General features: G+C 37.6%; 1 protein-coding gene across 3 annotated transcripts in view; it reads left to right on the forward strand.

Moving 5' to 3' along the window:
* Nucleotides 1-15,719, forward strand: part of LOC306889603 (3',5'-cyclic-AMP phosphodiesterase 4D-like) — a 113,321-nt gene that overhangs the window by 38,930 nt on the left and 58,672 nt on the right. The window contains exon 1 of one of the 3 annotated variants that reach the window (XM_079448724.1): nt 10,022-10,490. The exons of the other annotated variants lie outside the window; for them this stretch is intronic. Within the exon in view, the coding sequence (XP_079304850.1) occupies nt 10,207-10,490 (284 nt within the window). The 5' untranslated portion in view covers nt 10,022-10,206. Of the gene's footprint in view, nt 1-10,021; nt 10,491-15,719 lie in introns of those variants that run through there. 3 annotated transcript variants of the gene reach the window in all.

Genomic DNA, 15,719 nt, shown 5'->3' on the forward strand with positions numbered 1-15,719 from the left:
TTTTGTTGGTTTTGTTTGTATCTCAATATACGAGGACTTAAACACACGTGAACTTCATCCACAGAGCCGATGATGCAGTCTGATCTGAATGAATGTTTGTACTACAGAAAGCAGTAAAATCAATTGTCATCAGTTTTGCATGCTTGTGAAATAAGGGCTGGTGTGTAGACGAAGCACTGCTGTGAATTCCTCTGCAGTTTAACTTCAGATTTGTACTGTACAGCAGAAATGTGCCCGCAGCATTTCATCCCCTGCACAGATTGTGTGGGTAGGCAAGATATATGATTTCTTCATCTGACTGAGTGCGGTTGCCAACACTAACCTCATAACAAAATCCCATCCAAATGCCTGAGCAGGCTTATTGGCACGGATTCCTCAACATCTTTGTGCATTCGTATACAGGAACCTGGCTTCATTCATTCGGCGTTGCTACTGAATCTAGTATAATTATGCTTTGGTTTTATGCCAGTTTCCTGAATGTCTACATTGGATGTTGGCGCTACATTGTACATCACAACAGAATTTTTTTTTGCTGAGTTGTGAGGTTGAAGTTTCAATTGAATTCAGGTGGAAATATTGCAATAGAAAATTGGACAGTCAAAACATATTGGCTTATATTGTTTAAAAATATCCTGATCCATTTAAAAGAAATGTATCAATTGTTTAAGCATCAATGGCTGTAAATGCATCATTTTATTGGTTAGCAAAACAGTTATATAATGGTGCTGTGTCTCTGGTGGTATTTGGGAACGCATCTCTTAAACATCTGTCATTTTTTGCTATTCTTGTTATTTCAATTCCAAGAAGTACAATCTTTTGCACAAGCGCCAAATGGGTTTCATATAAATCATTAAACGATCGCAGGAATGGCTCGCTTTCAGCTGGCTCAGCAAAGCAAGCGAAAAGGTTTGATGTAAATATCTCAAATCTCCCGCAGCTTCTGTTTAATTCAGACCCCGTCAGCCCCGTTACTTCACCGTGACCGCTTCCAGTGTTTACTTTCACGATAGTGCCAAATGGCGGGGTCTTTTGCAGAAAACGGTGTAGGACAGAGTTCATTCTTAACGGTGAGGTTTCATAAAGCATATGAAAGAAAGGTCCGTGACTGTGAGACGCGCTGAGATATCACACCAGGGAGAACATTACGCTACTGCAGCTGTAAAAGAGATGTGAGAGAATTAGTCGTTCTGCCACAGCAATCCAAACCCTTCTACTTCTACAGGACTGAAGTTGGCAGAAGTTTGTTGAAATTCTCTCATTGTGGCCTGGACAAAAACATTATCTTGAAAACCTGTGAAGGGTAAACCCACACTGTAAACCCTGACAAGTTCACAGAACTCAAAAATTATTTTGTAACAGATTACACAACAATATTTAAGTGATGTTTTTAAAAGTTTTAAGTTTACTTAACATAAAAATAACATTTTCAGTTGCCTTAAATTATCTCAATGTTAACTTAAAAACATTGATATTCCTCAACTTATAATTAGGGAGCAATTCACTTAAAATATTCAATATTTTTCAACTCATAAAATGTTGGAAATACACTAGAAATTTTTTATATTTTTCAACTAATATAATGTTGGAAATACACTCAATATTTTCAATATTCTTCAACTCATATAATGTTGGAAATAACCTCAAAATTACTATAATTTTCACCTCAAAATGTGGTACATGCACTCAAAATTAATTCTAAACTTAAATACTGATGTCGGCCCACTACACAATTATAATCAGCTAATAACGTTAGAAAGCATGAAAGTGACACCACAGTGACAATTGAACAACTTTTTTTATTTAATACAATGTTCGTTTTAAAAGGCACGAATCAAAGGAGCTCAGTCATAGCAAAGTGCTTGTCATAAATTAAAACAAAAGAAAATTACTCCATAAAAAACTAAATCTGTTTTAACATATATTAAGTGTTAATAGCTTCATATTCTGATAGTGGTCATTGCTACAGAGGGTAGATTCAGTATTTTGGGTCTCCATCTCACATTATTCTGTTAACATTATGATAAAAACGCAAAGGATTCATGATAAAATTCAATAAGATTCTCAACAGCAATGACAACTATTAGATGTGGAGCCATTTAAAACCGTTTAAAAACGTTTTGGCATTAAACAAAACATTCAAATAAAATACTGGTTTCTACTGTACAGTACTTTAACTGGCAACATCAAGGTAGTGCATCAAGGTAGGCATTAGGCAACAGAATATCAGTATTCAGTTGTGTCATCCGTGATGACGGTCAATACAAGCCTAGTGGTTAGAGCGTTGGGCTTGTGATCAGAAGGTTGCCGGTTCTAATCTCAGTGCCAGCAGGTCATGACTGAAGTGCCCTTGAGCAAGAGACCTAATGTGCCACTGTAGAAAAACTACTTGTAAATCGCTTTGGATAAAAGCGTCTGCCAAATGAATAAATGTAAATATTAAATGACATTAAAATTCACTTTGGTAATCTGAAGTACTGTAATCTGAATGTAACTAATTTGATTACTACCCATTTAAAAGTAACTTTAATGAAATACAGTTACTAAATTTTTCTATTTTAATACATAACTAAGTTACATCTATTCCGTTACTCCCCAGCCCTGCATATACATATACAAGCATCATTATACCCACATACAATACATACACATGAGAATCAAAATTCGTAAAAAAAAAAGTTGAATAATGTAGATGTAGAAGAAAGAGTGTTTATGTAAAGGTCTGTGTTTTATAATCTTTATTTCATTTTAATAGCTCTGTGTATAAAACTACAAATATTCCATGTAGGGTTTGTATAATAAATGATGTAATATGATGTTATTAAAGCTCTAAGCATTTTAATTATAAAAGAAATTAGTGTGGTGTGTCTCCGCAGGACGTGTCAACTTCCACTGCCTTACGAAACAGAAGACCTATTTCAGCGATTTTTATGTTGTACTTGTAAAGTATGTTGAGGATGGAACATACGGTAGCTATGCATAAAGTTTTTGGAAGACTGTTAGCAAAACAGTAGGGGTGTAACGACATTCAAACCGAACCGAACAAGGGAACCGTCGATCGTCTTTTATTGTATTCTTCAAAGCATGAGATAAAGCGCAATGTCATTTTATCTATTACTTGCACTACATGGACCAGAAAGAGCGTATAGTTATTTAATCTACATTGTCAGAAAAATGGGCTTCTTGATGAGCATCTTGAAGAGGTTTTGCTCATTATTGTATTTAACGCTAAAATAAATTATTGTTAATTATTGTACTGTGGCGTGATGTATAATTTTTGCCTTAGGGCTTTATATATGTGACCCGAACCGCATTATTGGTGTATCGTTACACCCCTACAAACAGTATGCATTATTCTGATGATTTGTGTCAGACACGGTGACCAGACATCTTATTCTGGAGAACAGGAAGAGTGTCAACTTTTTACATTATTTCAAGGCAAGCGTGACATGCCCTTCACACATTTTCTGATGCTGTTATACATTTACATTCTGAAGTATTTCTCAGACGTAAAGAGCAACATGGCCGCAGCTGATATATCTATAGGAGATGCAAATGAGCTGATGAGAGGTAAACACGCTCCTGTGGTGCAGGGCTTGATGCTTTACACCTGCGTTTCATTCTCATGTTTCTCACAGGATGGTGTTAATTGTGATTCGGTTCTCTCAGGAAATTAGTCTTCCAATTTAATATGACTGACGTATGTTATATGATATGACTTATTCATAGCAGGGCTGTATTTCTTTTGCAAATAGCAAATACCGGTGCTACAGAGGTTTTAGAAGTGTCGTAGCACAGGCCAAATAGTTGTAGCATAAAAGTGCGGTTCATCACATAAATAGCACAAAAAAGGACATTAATGTTACATACAGATGGATGTACATTTGGTTTTCCTATATAGTTTTTTGCCTCTTTAAGTGTTTGTAGTTCTGTATTTCCAATGTTTTGCTACACAATAGTAAATACATTTGTCCATAAAAAAGCTAGTATACTATAGTAATTATTTCCCTACAGTGAAATTCTTGGGTATTATAGTATTTTTGAACCTTACTATAGTAAATATTAAAGTATACTAAAGTGTTTATTACAGTTTATACAGGTAACCAATAAATCAATTCAAATTAATCAAATTAAGATGATTTTTATTTTGCCGGGTCGTCACGAAGACGCTTCAGTATGTGTTTGATAACAGCTTCACTCAAACAGTCATGGATATGTGGATTTTTTATTTTATTTTTATTATCTTTGTGGTTTTAAAGAGGACATATATCTCCTGCATGTTTATAGGAAAAGCTTTATTTAAGTATTCATAAAGAATAGAAAACATCCATCGAAAGTCTAATGCTGTGTTGTATATCGTAAAGCTATAGTTTTCTTATGAAGATAAGTTATTGAAAATTGTTGGTTCTGAAGACAATTTTATTGATTTTAATGGGAGTGTATTGGTTTTAAACCGTGGGGCAATTGTCAGGGTAGACATAAGTCTTTAAAACTAAGTCACCGTTTTTTCCATATGCAACCTTGAGAAACATAAGTAAACGTCATCAAAACAAAATACTACACAGCTTTAGAATATAGCATCCTTTTTGTAAAGAGTCAGAAGCAGTCTGTGGTTAGGCGAGCTTTGTTGCTCATAGTCATTTATACCTGACGGAATGAGCGTGATGTCTCTTGCTCTGCTTTCCAGGCTCTGAATTGTAAAGCCTCTGCTCTCTTTTGTACTACTGGGAGAAAAAGCAGCTAATTGAGTCGGAGCTGCTGGAGAAGGTGGACAGTACCTGGCGGCGGTGATGCTTTGTGTGGCAGCTTATGTTGTGTACTGTCTTCCACGTGATGTTTCCGGCTGTAATGCTCTTCATGGCCTAACAAAGGCCCTTGGTACCCTTTCATCAGAGTTTAAGGTCGGCCACCAGATTCTAGATACCCGTGAGGCTCGCTTGGTGGGGCGATATTGAAATGTACTATATAGAGCAGTACAAGTTTATTCAGAGCCCTTGGCTCTATGATGTTAGCCCTATTATATGATGTAATGTGTTCTGCTTGTTGTTAATTATTCAAATGTTCATATTATGGAAAGTATACATGCTGCAAATACTGCCGAAGTATGAGATGAATTGCATGGTAGTGTGCCCTAAACATATAACCTTGGTGTCCTAGATTTTTTAATTCAGAGTGTAACGCAATGAGATGGCAGGACTCCATAGTCCGGGTTGTATGTGCCTGCATATCTGAGCGAACACCCAAGGAGCAAACTTAGTCTCAGTTTGTCATATTTTTTTACTCAGACCTCAGATTTGAATTTCAACGCCAGTCTTGCTCAAAGCAAACAAAGGCGCATACGATAGTAACTGTTATGCTGATGGAAAGTAAGTGTAGAATAACTTTTGTCCTTCGAGACTTCATGTTTTAATCTCTGTTAAATGTTAGTAAATGCCAATAAAGTTGTTCATTTTTCTTCTCTGTGCAGTAGCTTTATTAATACTGAAAAGTACATGCGCCGACACAGCGTACAGTCTAAGCTATTTAGTGTAACTATTAAAAATGAAAACTATTTGAATATGAAAGGAACCATGTGTCCATGACCCACAATTTGTCAAAGATCACAATAGTTATTGTGGTAAAAGATGAATTTGTGTCGATGATTTCAGCTTCTTTTAATGAGGCCGTTCTTCACACCCCAGCTGACATTGCAGGAAATGTTGTAGAGACGGAAGCAGAGAAAGATGCATTTCCTGCTTAGAACATTCAGGTTTATAATGAGTCAGGAGGTGACTGTCCTCGTCACACAGATCTGTACTCATGAGAGGATGACATTCCCTGTAGCTGAACACTTGAGTTAAAACACTGGTGTTAATAAGGCAGATGTTGTGTCAGCCTTTAATGCTATCAGAATGTCCCTTTATTGAGTATTGAGTCCAAAAAAGAACTGCACTTACAAGGGTTGTGTTGTTATTATGGACTAAAGTATACATCTATTGCTTACTGTCAATGCAGAATCAATTTAGATTAAATTGAAACAAACTGCATTCATGTTTGTTCCACCAGTTGGGTTCAGTTAAGGCCAGTGGTCCTGATGGGTTGTGTCCGAAGAATGAGCCACAGGTTTGTTCAGATAGGACAGTGACATTTTTTTTATAAGTATAGTTTATTATACCGCTGTGTGTTATTCGTGCTACCAGAAGGGTTTAATTTATAGCGCCGCTTAAAAAGACATTTGAATGGCTGCCAGAGGTTGTCCTTTCAGTCAATGTAATTTATTTTCAATGCAGATTCGTTGACGCATCCATACCAAGAGGTACTTGCGCCGCGTGCAGCGTCTTGTTGATGGCAACTACAAAAGAATCTTCCAGATTTGTCCCCAGTAATTATGAATAATCTGGCGACGCTTTTATGTCTTGTGAGATTCAATCAGTCTGCTCTCAAATAAAAGAGCCAGTGCTTCCACAGACACAGCAATTCCAGAAATCTAGGACGTGAGTCATACACGTCAATAGCACTTTAAAGATGGTTGCTGGCTAAAGTCATGTTCTGTGCCAATTACAGCTGCTTTATTGTTTTCGTTTTTCATACGTTTATTAAAATGTATTTGTCTTCATATTCAAACAAATACAATTGTTATTGATGGGCGCAAAGCGGGTGCTTTTTAGCTTATTGTCAACCAAATATAGTCAATTCTGCATTGTTATAGGTTTTATTGCAAAGACAATTTTATTTTATTGTTTTCAGACTAATACCAGAAAGTGCTTGTTTTTTTAATGAAGCTTGTTTTGTTTTATTTAACTGAAGCAGAATTACAATGAATGGTGTTTGGTACAGTAATGCAGTCATCGCAATTATTATTGCTCAAACATATTTGAGAAATGTAACCGTAATCTTTTTCAGAAAACCAAGTATTCATCATGCTGCCACGTGCATGAGTTGAGCTTTCCTGGTCAGAATTGCTTCAGGTTTGTGAAATATTTTCATAAAGCAGTCAGACTGAAGGATGGATCTCAATTTCTGAAACCATTCTGTTCTCTGTTGGTCAAGCAGGGAACTGCAGCTGTCGCTTCTGACTTTTCTGTGTGACATTACAGCATCTTATTCACTTGTTTTGTGTATATGTTTGGTCAGTTGTGCATGATGTTTAAAGAACATGCAAAAAAAACAGTAAGGGAACAAAAGGATGCATTTTATATTAGTTAGGGGTTGTGCTGTTATCGCTTGTGCTAGTGTCCGCTGTTAACACAAGGTGGCAACAAAGACCTTGAGTTTTCCATTCTGTCCTCGGTTTTTCAAAGTCTACAAGGTTTTTTCATGTGATGTTACATCTGTGCTTCATCTGACAGCTCAGAATGAGACGGATGTCTATAAATGTCTGTATTTTGTGGGCAACAAAAAGGAAGGAACATATACTATATATATATATATAGTATTTATTTGTATTTAGTATGCTAAAGATAGGTTTCATCTTAACAATATTAACAAACGGTACTTTTCTGACCCCACCTTAACGTCCGGTACACATTCACAAACAATAGAGTGCCTGTAGATTATTTCTGATAACAATAAAAAAAAAACGTACCTTGGCTAGATCTTATATCTTCAACATTTTGAATATAGACTGCGATACCATGTCAGTGTACCATACGGTTTGTTTAAATGCGACCAAACTGCAGAACCCATTTAACAAATTGCTTATTTAATAAAATGAACATACAACACAGTTTGTTTATTTAATACAATTATTATATAATAAAATAATAATTTAAATTCATATTAACATGAATTAAATAAAAATAAATAGTTATATTATTAGATGTCAGGCAGGTGCGCGCGCGTCTGATGAAACGGTCTATTTTTTGTCTACCTCTAGTTCCCTAGAAGTTATTTTTTTATGCCAGGCTACACACATTTAGAATTGTATTTTTACTGTTTCATTTTATTGTTACTGTTGAGATGCTTATGATTTGATTATATTATTTGTGTGTTTACATGTAATGTATGTATGAATACATGTATGCGATGTATTCATATTATTTTCATAAATTCCCTTATAAAATTATATATCTGAGACTTTTAACATTAACAGCAATATAAACGTTTCTTTACATAGCACAATAATAAGAATGAGATATGCAAAAGATGTTTTGGTTGCATCAGTGTGAATATGGCTTTGAAGCAGCAGTCTTAGTCTTCTTAATAACCGCCCTCACAGATCTTTCACAAGCTCCCGGTATCATGAATCTTTATTCTGAATCTGAAATCAGCTCATTAATTCAATCATTTGCATGCATTTAAACTGTAAAGTCATTGGAGATTCACTGCACTTCTCTCTCAATGCTAATAAGATTAAAATAAACTCCCTTGTTTGTTCCTGAGCTATTGAAACGTCTTCAGGTTACTTTGATCTCTGTGCTAATGATGTTCATTTTAGAAGGACAATATTTATGAAAGACAGTTAGCAAGTTTCCATACCTGCTCCTGTATGTGCACAGTTGCATTTGTAAATGTGTGTAGTACAGAAGAAAGAAGTCAAAGAGATTTTGGATTGACAAACAGAATGGTATTTGTGAGCAGATTAGCCTTTTTGTATTGCTTATCACAATCAATATTTTTTCAGAACATGAATAGTAATGCAAATTTAAACTGGCTTAACATATCTTAAAGGTTATGGAGAGAGTTAATGATATCTCTAAGCAGCTGGGTTTATTGGCATGTAAGATGAGCCCATTTCATCCATTTGATGTTGACCTCTGCCATGTAGTGAGGATGTCTTGACATTAGACATGCCAGGCCTAATGAAATAATCTCATTCACGCGGAGCTACAAGCAGCGCTGGGGCTCTTGTCATTTTATTAATCATATTTGACCTCCAGTGTGATCTTGTCCGGCTTAACAGACACTCCAGGCGCCACTGGATGCATTCACTCTCACACACCTGTTTGAAGATATCAGTGTTAGCTTTGTTTTTGGTCAGGTATTGACGTGTTTTCAGCCAATTCTTATAGATGGCCACAGAATCTGCTGATCTTGTAGCAGCGGGGCAGATCATTTCACAAATGTGGAACAGATCCAGAGAAGGTACATCAGAGTGATTTTCCCCCCTTTTTGGGATGGAACTACAAGACGTCGTTTACTTCCATAGCGTAGGGATCTGGCGGGTACATGCGTGCTCTAGGACCCTGAGGAATCCCTGGGCTCAGTGACGTACGATGAAACCAATGGATAAATTAAATATCGTGAAATAAAACAACAGATAACAAATATAGGATAACTGTTAAATGCAATGTATGTTATTTACATCAAGAATTTGACATTCATTTGAATGTTTTTATTAGTTGTCATTACTCCACCACCTGTATAGCGTCATCAACTAGATTGCTGAACCAACTTGGTTCAAACGATTGATCTCCGACAGAGTTACTACAGAGCAAACAGTCATAACTACATCGTTAATTTCCCCAATGAAACATCGTACTATGGTGGTTAACCAGCAGGTTGTATGACGTTGTTCGGGAAATGCACCCCTGTAGAGCAGTTTGTCCGTTTAGGGCTACTCTAGAAACGACGCGTAAGAGGACCCGTAATGTAGATAGAAATAGCTCATTCTAAGGTAATAAAAACATAACGCTTTATTATACATCTGAAGACGTATGTAAAGTATGTATATTATGTTGCCTGTCTGTCCTCCAATAGATCCTCCAAAAAAATGACACACTGGATTTTTAAGACCTGTTCAAATCAAGAATGATGACTATAATGAAAATTCAAGAGATAAAACAGTGTCTATTAGATTTCAAGAACCGGGGAAATAATAAGCACAGATGAAATTACAATCCCCCCCTCGCCCTTCCTGTGGTGCACATCCACTGATGTATTTACAAGCGACCATTCTTGTCTGCCGCTGGGAGAAACGGGTTTATTTAATAACTAGCATCATGTGCTCTTAGTGTTGTCTGTTGGTACAGCTGACGGGTGAGTCTCACCTCCCCTCCCTCACACACTCTCACCCCCGGCAAACACACACTCCCCCAAACCCTCCAGTCTCTGTGACATCGCTGAAGCGCTAGCTGAATTTACCAGAGGAGAGACTCCGGGCTAAGCTTGGACCTGTTTTTTTACTCTGGAATGACTTAGAGGTACTCGTATCTTCCCATCTCATCACGTTCCCGGTTGCTTTCACTGGAACTTGCAAGCGGCAGAAAAGTGCCACTTTGGTTTTCGGAAATGGCTCAGCCGGGGAGCAGCCAGGACACGTTGGCGGTTCCCCCCAAACAGCTACTACATGGAGACCATGTGGGTTTGAACGAGGACCTGGTGAAAATCCTGAGAGAGAATCTGCTTCAGCAGGAGCGACCTCGATGCCCCAGGGGCCGCAGATCTCCATCCTCCATGTCTCCCAGGCTGTCTCCAACCACCCAGTCACCATGCAACTCCCCCAGACTGCTGCGTCGCATGCTGCTTAATAACAACACCCACAAGCAGCGGCGCTTCACTGTGGCGCACACCTGGTAAGGGTTTAGGTAACACGCCTTCTGTTCTGACTTTTGTAACTGGATTTTGCACATTTACAATCAACTGACATAAAAAATATTATGCGACAGTACCTGGAAAGGTTTATGTGTATGACAAAGTGAATTTTTGACAGCAGCTTTCTTTCTCTCATTACTATAGTTACGTACATCCCTAAAGTAAATGTTGATTCAGGTTCAGTCCACATAATTAAATGCTGATTTTTAAGGTTGTATTTTTTACAACCTTGTACACCTGGTATGTGTTTATTAATTTTTTTAATAGTGCAGTTGCAGCATCATAAAAGTCATAGTATCGTGTAAAAATCATCGCCTTTACCATAAGTTTATATCTGTGACAGGTCTGGGCAAAATAACCTGTAATGTTAAATAACCTGTTCTATTTCAATTTACCCAGGTTTGTTTAAAGTTTCATAGACAGTTTTGGCTCTTCATTTCATTTTTTAATTCACCATTGTAATGTGATATTTACAGATTATTTTTAAGAAATAGCTATAGGATTTGTATTAAGTCTATAATCATTGACAAATGGAGAATTGAATAGAATAGAGAGCTTGTGAATGGGAATCTAATCGAATCTTTTACAGAAGTTTCTTTTTGTTGTTGTTTTCACCTTGTTTCTTTGTCATGTGTTTAGTATTATTCCGGTGATCTGAGTTGTCAAGTGGTTATGAGGGTTGTGGTGTACATGTGTTTTTAATTTGACACATATCCACCTGCAGGAAAAATATCATACGTGTAGTGACTGTTGATGCTGTTGTCTCATGACCTGCTGTTCCAATATAATCGTCCTCCATATAAAAAACATAAAAAAGGGATCAATAGCGGCCATAGCTGAAGCAAACAGTACTTTATATGCGTTCATCCTCCAGTTGTTATTTGCTCTTCCTGACACGCTCCGTATGGATCCAAATTTGATTCAGATTTCAAGATCACATTTGTAGTTTTTAGCTATCCATGGAAAATGAGCATATTGAACACACTAAAATACTTACACAACAGCTAAAACTAGAAATGTGATCTTGACAGAATTTTCATTTTTGGGTGATGTATCCCTTTAATGGAAGGTAATTTATTTCCAATAACTTTGCTTGGTTTTCTGTTTTCCACTTCAGTCTTGTTTCTCTCTGCAAAGGCTTTAGCAGTCTTTTATTCTGATGTTATTTTCAGATGCTTAACCTGGAGAGGTTTACAGCGCACTACCAGCTGCTTGTGGCGGCAGGTTAAAGATGTGGCATTAAAGGGCAGTTTCACATAAGCACAATTGGTGCGCACCCGGGTTCGATTAACGTCAGAGACAGCGCTGACGTCCTAAGAGCATTTGCAGAACATTCAGACAAAAGTGCCGTTATGAACTGAAGCTTTGGAAACAAAACGTACAGTTGAAAAACATAAATATATAAAAGTGAAGAGAGCAATGTTATGCATATTTGCATTTTGCCGCGACAGGGCGGTTCGGACCCAAACAATTATAATATGAACGAGGTCCAGCAGGGGGAGGGGGAGCAATCGAAATAGGGTTCGAACCAGGCATTCAAACTAAATGTGAAACCAACCTTAATGAGAAATGTAAATGCAAATGAAGCATTCTTGAAATCTGCTTGTACATTAAACATGGCTGCATTTTTTGTGTTGTTTTAGAATGTTGGTGTGCAGTATTACAGCAGTTTCACCCTCAGCAATACTCAGTGAAATCAAAGGGTTCAAAGACTTTAGTAAGAGCGAGCTTTGGACTTCTCACTCGTACGGAGAGGAAAAAGTCTTTGTTCTTTGAAACAATGCATATGTTTATGTGTGATGTTGTTTAGTGCGAGATCACAGAATCAATCACATTTCCCCCTTCACCACGGCTCTTTGAACCCATCACACGTCTTCTGATGCCGCGTAGTGTTTGATGGTTAACTTTGGAGATGGAGGGCATGACAAATGAGTTTGTCCCATGAGAGAGTACCAGTGGAAAGCCCTGGATTCCCCGTTTTCTCTTATTTGGAGCCTCAGTTGTTATCATGCAGTTTATTACCTCTTTATCTCATAGAACACAGATTTTTCTGATCTGACCCCTTTTAAGTCAGAAACAGGTTGGTTTAAAAAAGTATCACGATATATTGTCAATTACTGTGATTATCAGTTTTGTGTTATAAATTACACATACGAAATTATTGTAAATAATTATAAATCAGTTGTTTAAATAGCATACAGTATGAAGCGTGTCAATAAAGAGGGCTTTAAGAAGAGCCAGATAGAATCCACTAGCTCTTCTGTTTGTATAAACACTCGTGAGCTGAGGTCAGAAAGCAGAAGTTTGTGTCGGTTGTGTTCTCAGGTGCATCAACAAGTCCAAGCAAACAAGAAAAACTGCCCACGCATTGGGTTTGCAAACACCACGAGGTGTATTGCCATGACTTTACAACCACCATCTGATATTATCTCGCTGGTAGAACCTTTCGCCACTGACCACAATACAATACACCAGCTCTTCAACTCAAATAAAAGCTCTCAGGTTCTCAATGATGTAGTGTGAGTGTGTATTTTCATTAAAATTAAATCACTTTTGCTTGTGAAGAGCAAATATAATGTAAGAGGACATTTGGTTGGTGGGGTCTGGATGACTCAGGGATGCGTTGAGAGGCTTGTAGTATTACACAGGACATCTGCCTCGTTCTGCTGACTGTATTATGAAAACATTTGCACATTTTAAACCGCTTATGAATTATTGACCGCAAAAGAAACATGCAGTGGTTCTTTTAATTTAAGGGCCAATTGCATTTTCTCCAAGTCTTAAGTTTTAGAGAAATGTTCTGAGATTATGTATACAGTATGCAATCCTGTTATTGCCTGTAAATCTAGAAATAGAGATGTTCATGCTGAGCAGATATTAAGAGAGAGGGCAATACACATTCTGTGTAAGTTTTGTGTGTTGTCAATTACTAATAGTTAAAATTGTAACCTGAATTTAGAATAAACATGATGTTAGCTACTAGGGTTGGGCTGATAGATTGCCATCGTCCATCACCGATGGTTGACAGACATGAAGATATTGAGCCGGCATCCTGATTCCAACAAATGGTTGACTTTCATCACCTGACTCTGTGTTGAGGGCGGCAAATTGTGTTGTAACAAGCGTCTTCCAGCCCATCAATGCCGCTTCACTCAGCCAACAGAACTTTCGCCTTGTTTGTTTGCTCACTGCATTTCAGTGATGAATGTTATAAAAATGGATATATAAAACGCTGGATTTAGTGATCATTTGACACTGATAGATGAAGCGGTCCCAGTGCTAAAAGATGTCGGATAATGTAAACAACAACCTCTAAATATTTTCACGTTTTATTCGATGACATAAACAAAAACTTTAAACCTTATTTTGCTTAAAAACGACGGTTGCTAACAAGTTGCTAAAATCACTAATTCCATTTGCAGGGACATTAGACATAATGGCGCAAATAAATCTCACAAATAATAAAACATGGGCACAAATCTCTTAAAACGTAGATGTGGCTTCATTGACAGAATAATTACCAGGGAACACATTCATGATCTGTTCTTCTAGAGTCAACATGAACTTGCATTCACAACCCATCTCGCTTTCATAATCTGACATGTTTCACAATGAATCGAGATATTCAGTGCGGAAACAACTAGGGGAGGATTTGATTGTATCCTTTGGGATTTCGCTGCATTGTGAAATGCAGGCACTCATGTTAGAATGGTGTTTGGAGGATTGTGGTTGAAATGTTATGTCAGGGTTTCACAGACAGAGCGTGATGTCATCTTGATGATAGTTTATAAAGACGAAGGTTATCAGATTAATTCAGAATGATAAAAACAATGTGTACTAATACCAAATAAGTTTCATTTGAATTTCATCTTGGCTTTAAATGCACTTCATACAGTTTATTTTTCCTGTAATGGGTTAAAGCCCTAGTTGATAATTCTTGATATCATACATTTTCTGTTGTCGATACAGCCGTCTGATTCAAGCTAGACCAATATAAAAACACGGCTGCTCTCTAATGGGCACAGGTTCAGTTTATTTAGCTCCAGTTAAACATAGGCAGAGGTGCACAGGGAATGAGATAAAGGCTGCGTGCAATCTCATCTCTTTTAAATAGCCAGGAGAAGAGCGTGATCTTTTGAGCTATCACACTACAGCCCGCTTCATTTTAATATGAAAGTGGCCAGCTGCAGCCAGCGTCGTATCCCATCTCCCCCTGCACCAGCATTCTGAATGGAGCCGCATCCCATCATTCACATCTTCCCTCTGCTGCTCGCTTGATAGTCATCCTCATTAGTATTCCCCACGTCAGCACTACCTGCAGAACACGCTTCCTTAATGCGTGCCATTGAGCTGTGATGTGTCTCCACAGTTACCATTGTGCTATTATTATTATGACGCATTTATTTATTTATTTGGCCGCGCTCTTTGTGGAAGACGTCTTTGGTATTTATTTCCTAGGCAACCGCGTTTTCCAGGAAAGCCTCTTTCCCCCGAGGTCCTAATAGCCGAGCACGCTCTCTGCACTTTAATGGCCCGGCTGCAGCCAACTGGAAGAGGGTTCATAAATGCGTTCCTGAATCGATCGTCCTGCGGTGATGTCATCAACGCTCTTCAGCAAAAACAGTAAACTTGGAGCAATGAGATAAACTCGCCTCCAGCCATGTGAGAAGGCCAATATATTCACTGTCTGCTAAGCATCTGCGCGGCATGGCATTGCAGAGTTTTTCCTAAAAATAATTTGGGGCTTGCACAGTATATACAATAGGTTTGTGAGCGAATGTCATAGATTTCCAATACCAGTGAGAAATATATAAAATAAAACATTACATAATTCGAAGTCGTTCATCATACAGATATGAGCTATTATGAAGAATTCCCCTTAGTTTGCCTTTCAGTTGGGGAGTTGGGCATGAATAATGTTCTGTTTACACACGGAGAGCACACACGCTTGAATTGCATGTGCGTGTTGTGTAAACATACTACAGGTAAACTCGCCATCCCTTATGTGATGCAGTCAGTGGTTTTAATAGAGGAAACATTTCCAATGTGTGCTTTTAACCTCATTTCAATCTATTCTGTTAATGCTCTTCATAGGGATGTTTTGTCCAAAATCGTATGACTTTCTTTTTTCTGCAGAACATGATATTTTCAAGAGTTTTGATAACCAAACAACACTGAACTCCATTGACTTCCATTGTATGAAGACATAT

This window comes from Barbatula barbatula (genome assembly GCF_947034865.1).
Source record: "Barbatula barbatula genome assembly, chromosome: 24".
Classification (NCBI taxonomy): Eukaryota; Metazoa; Chordata; class Actinopteri; order Cypriniformes; family Nemacheilidae; genus Barbatula; species Barbatula barbatula.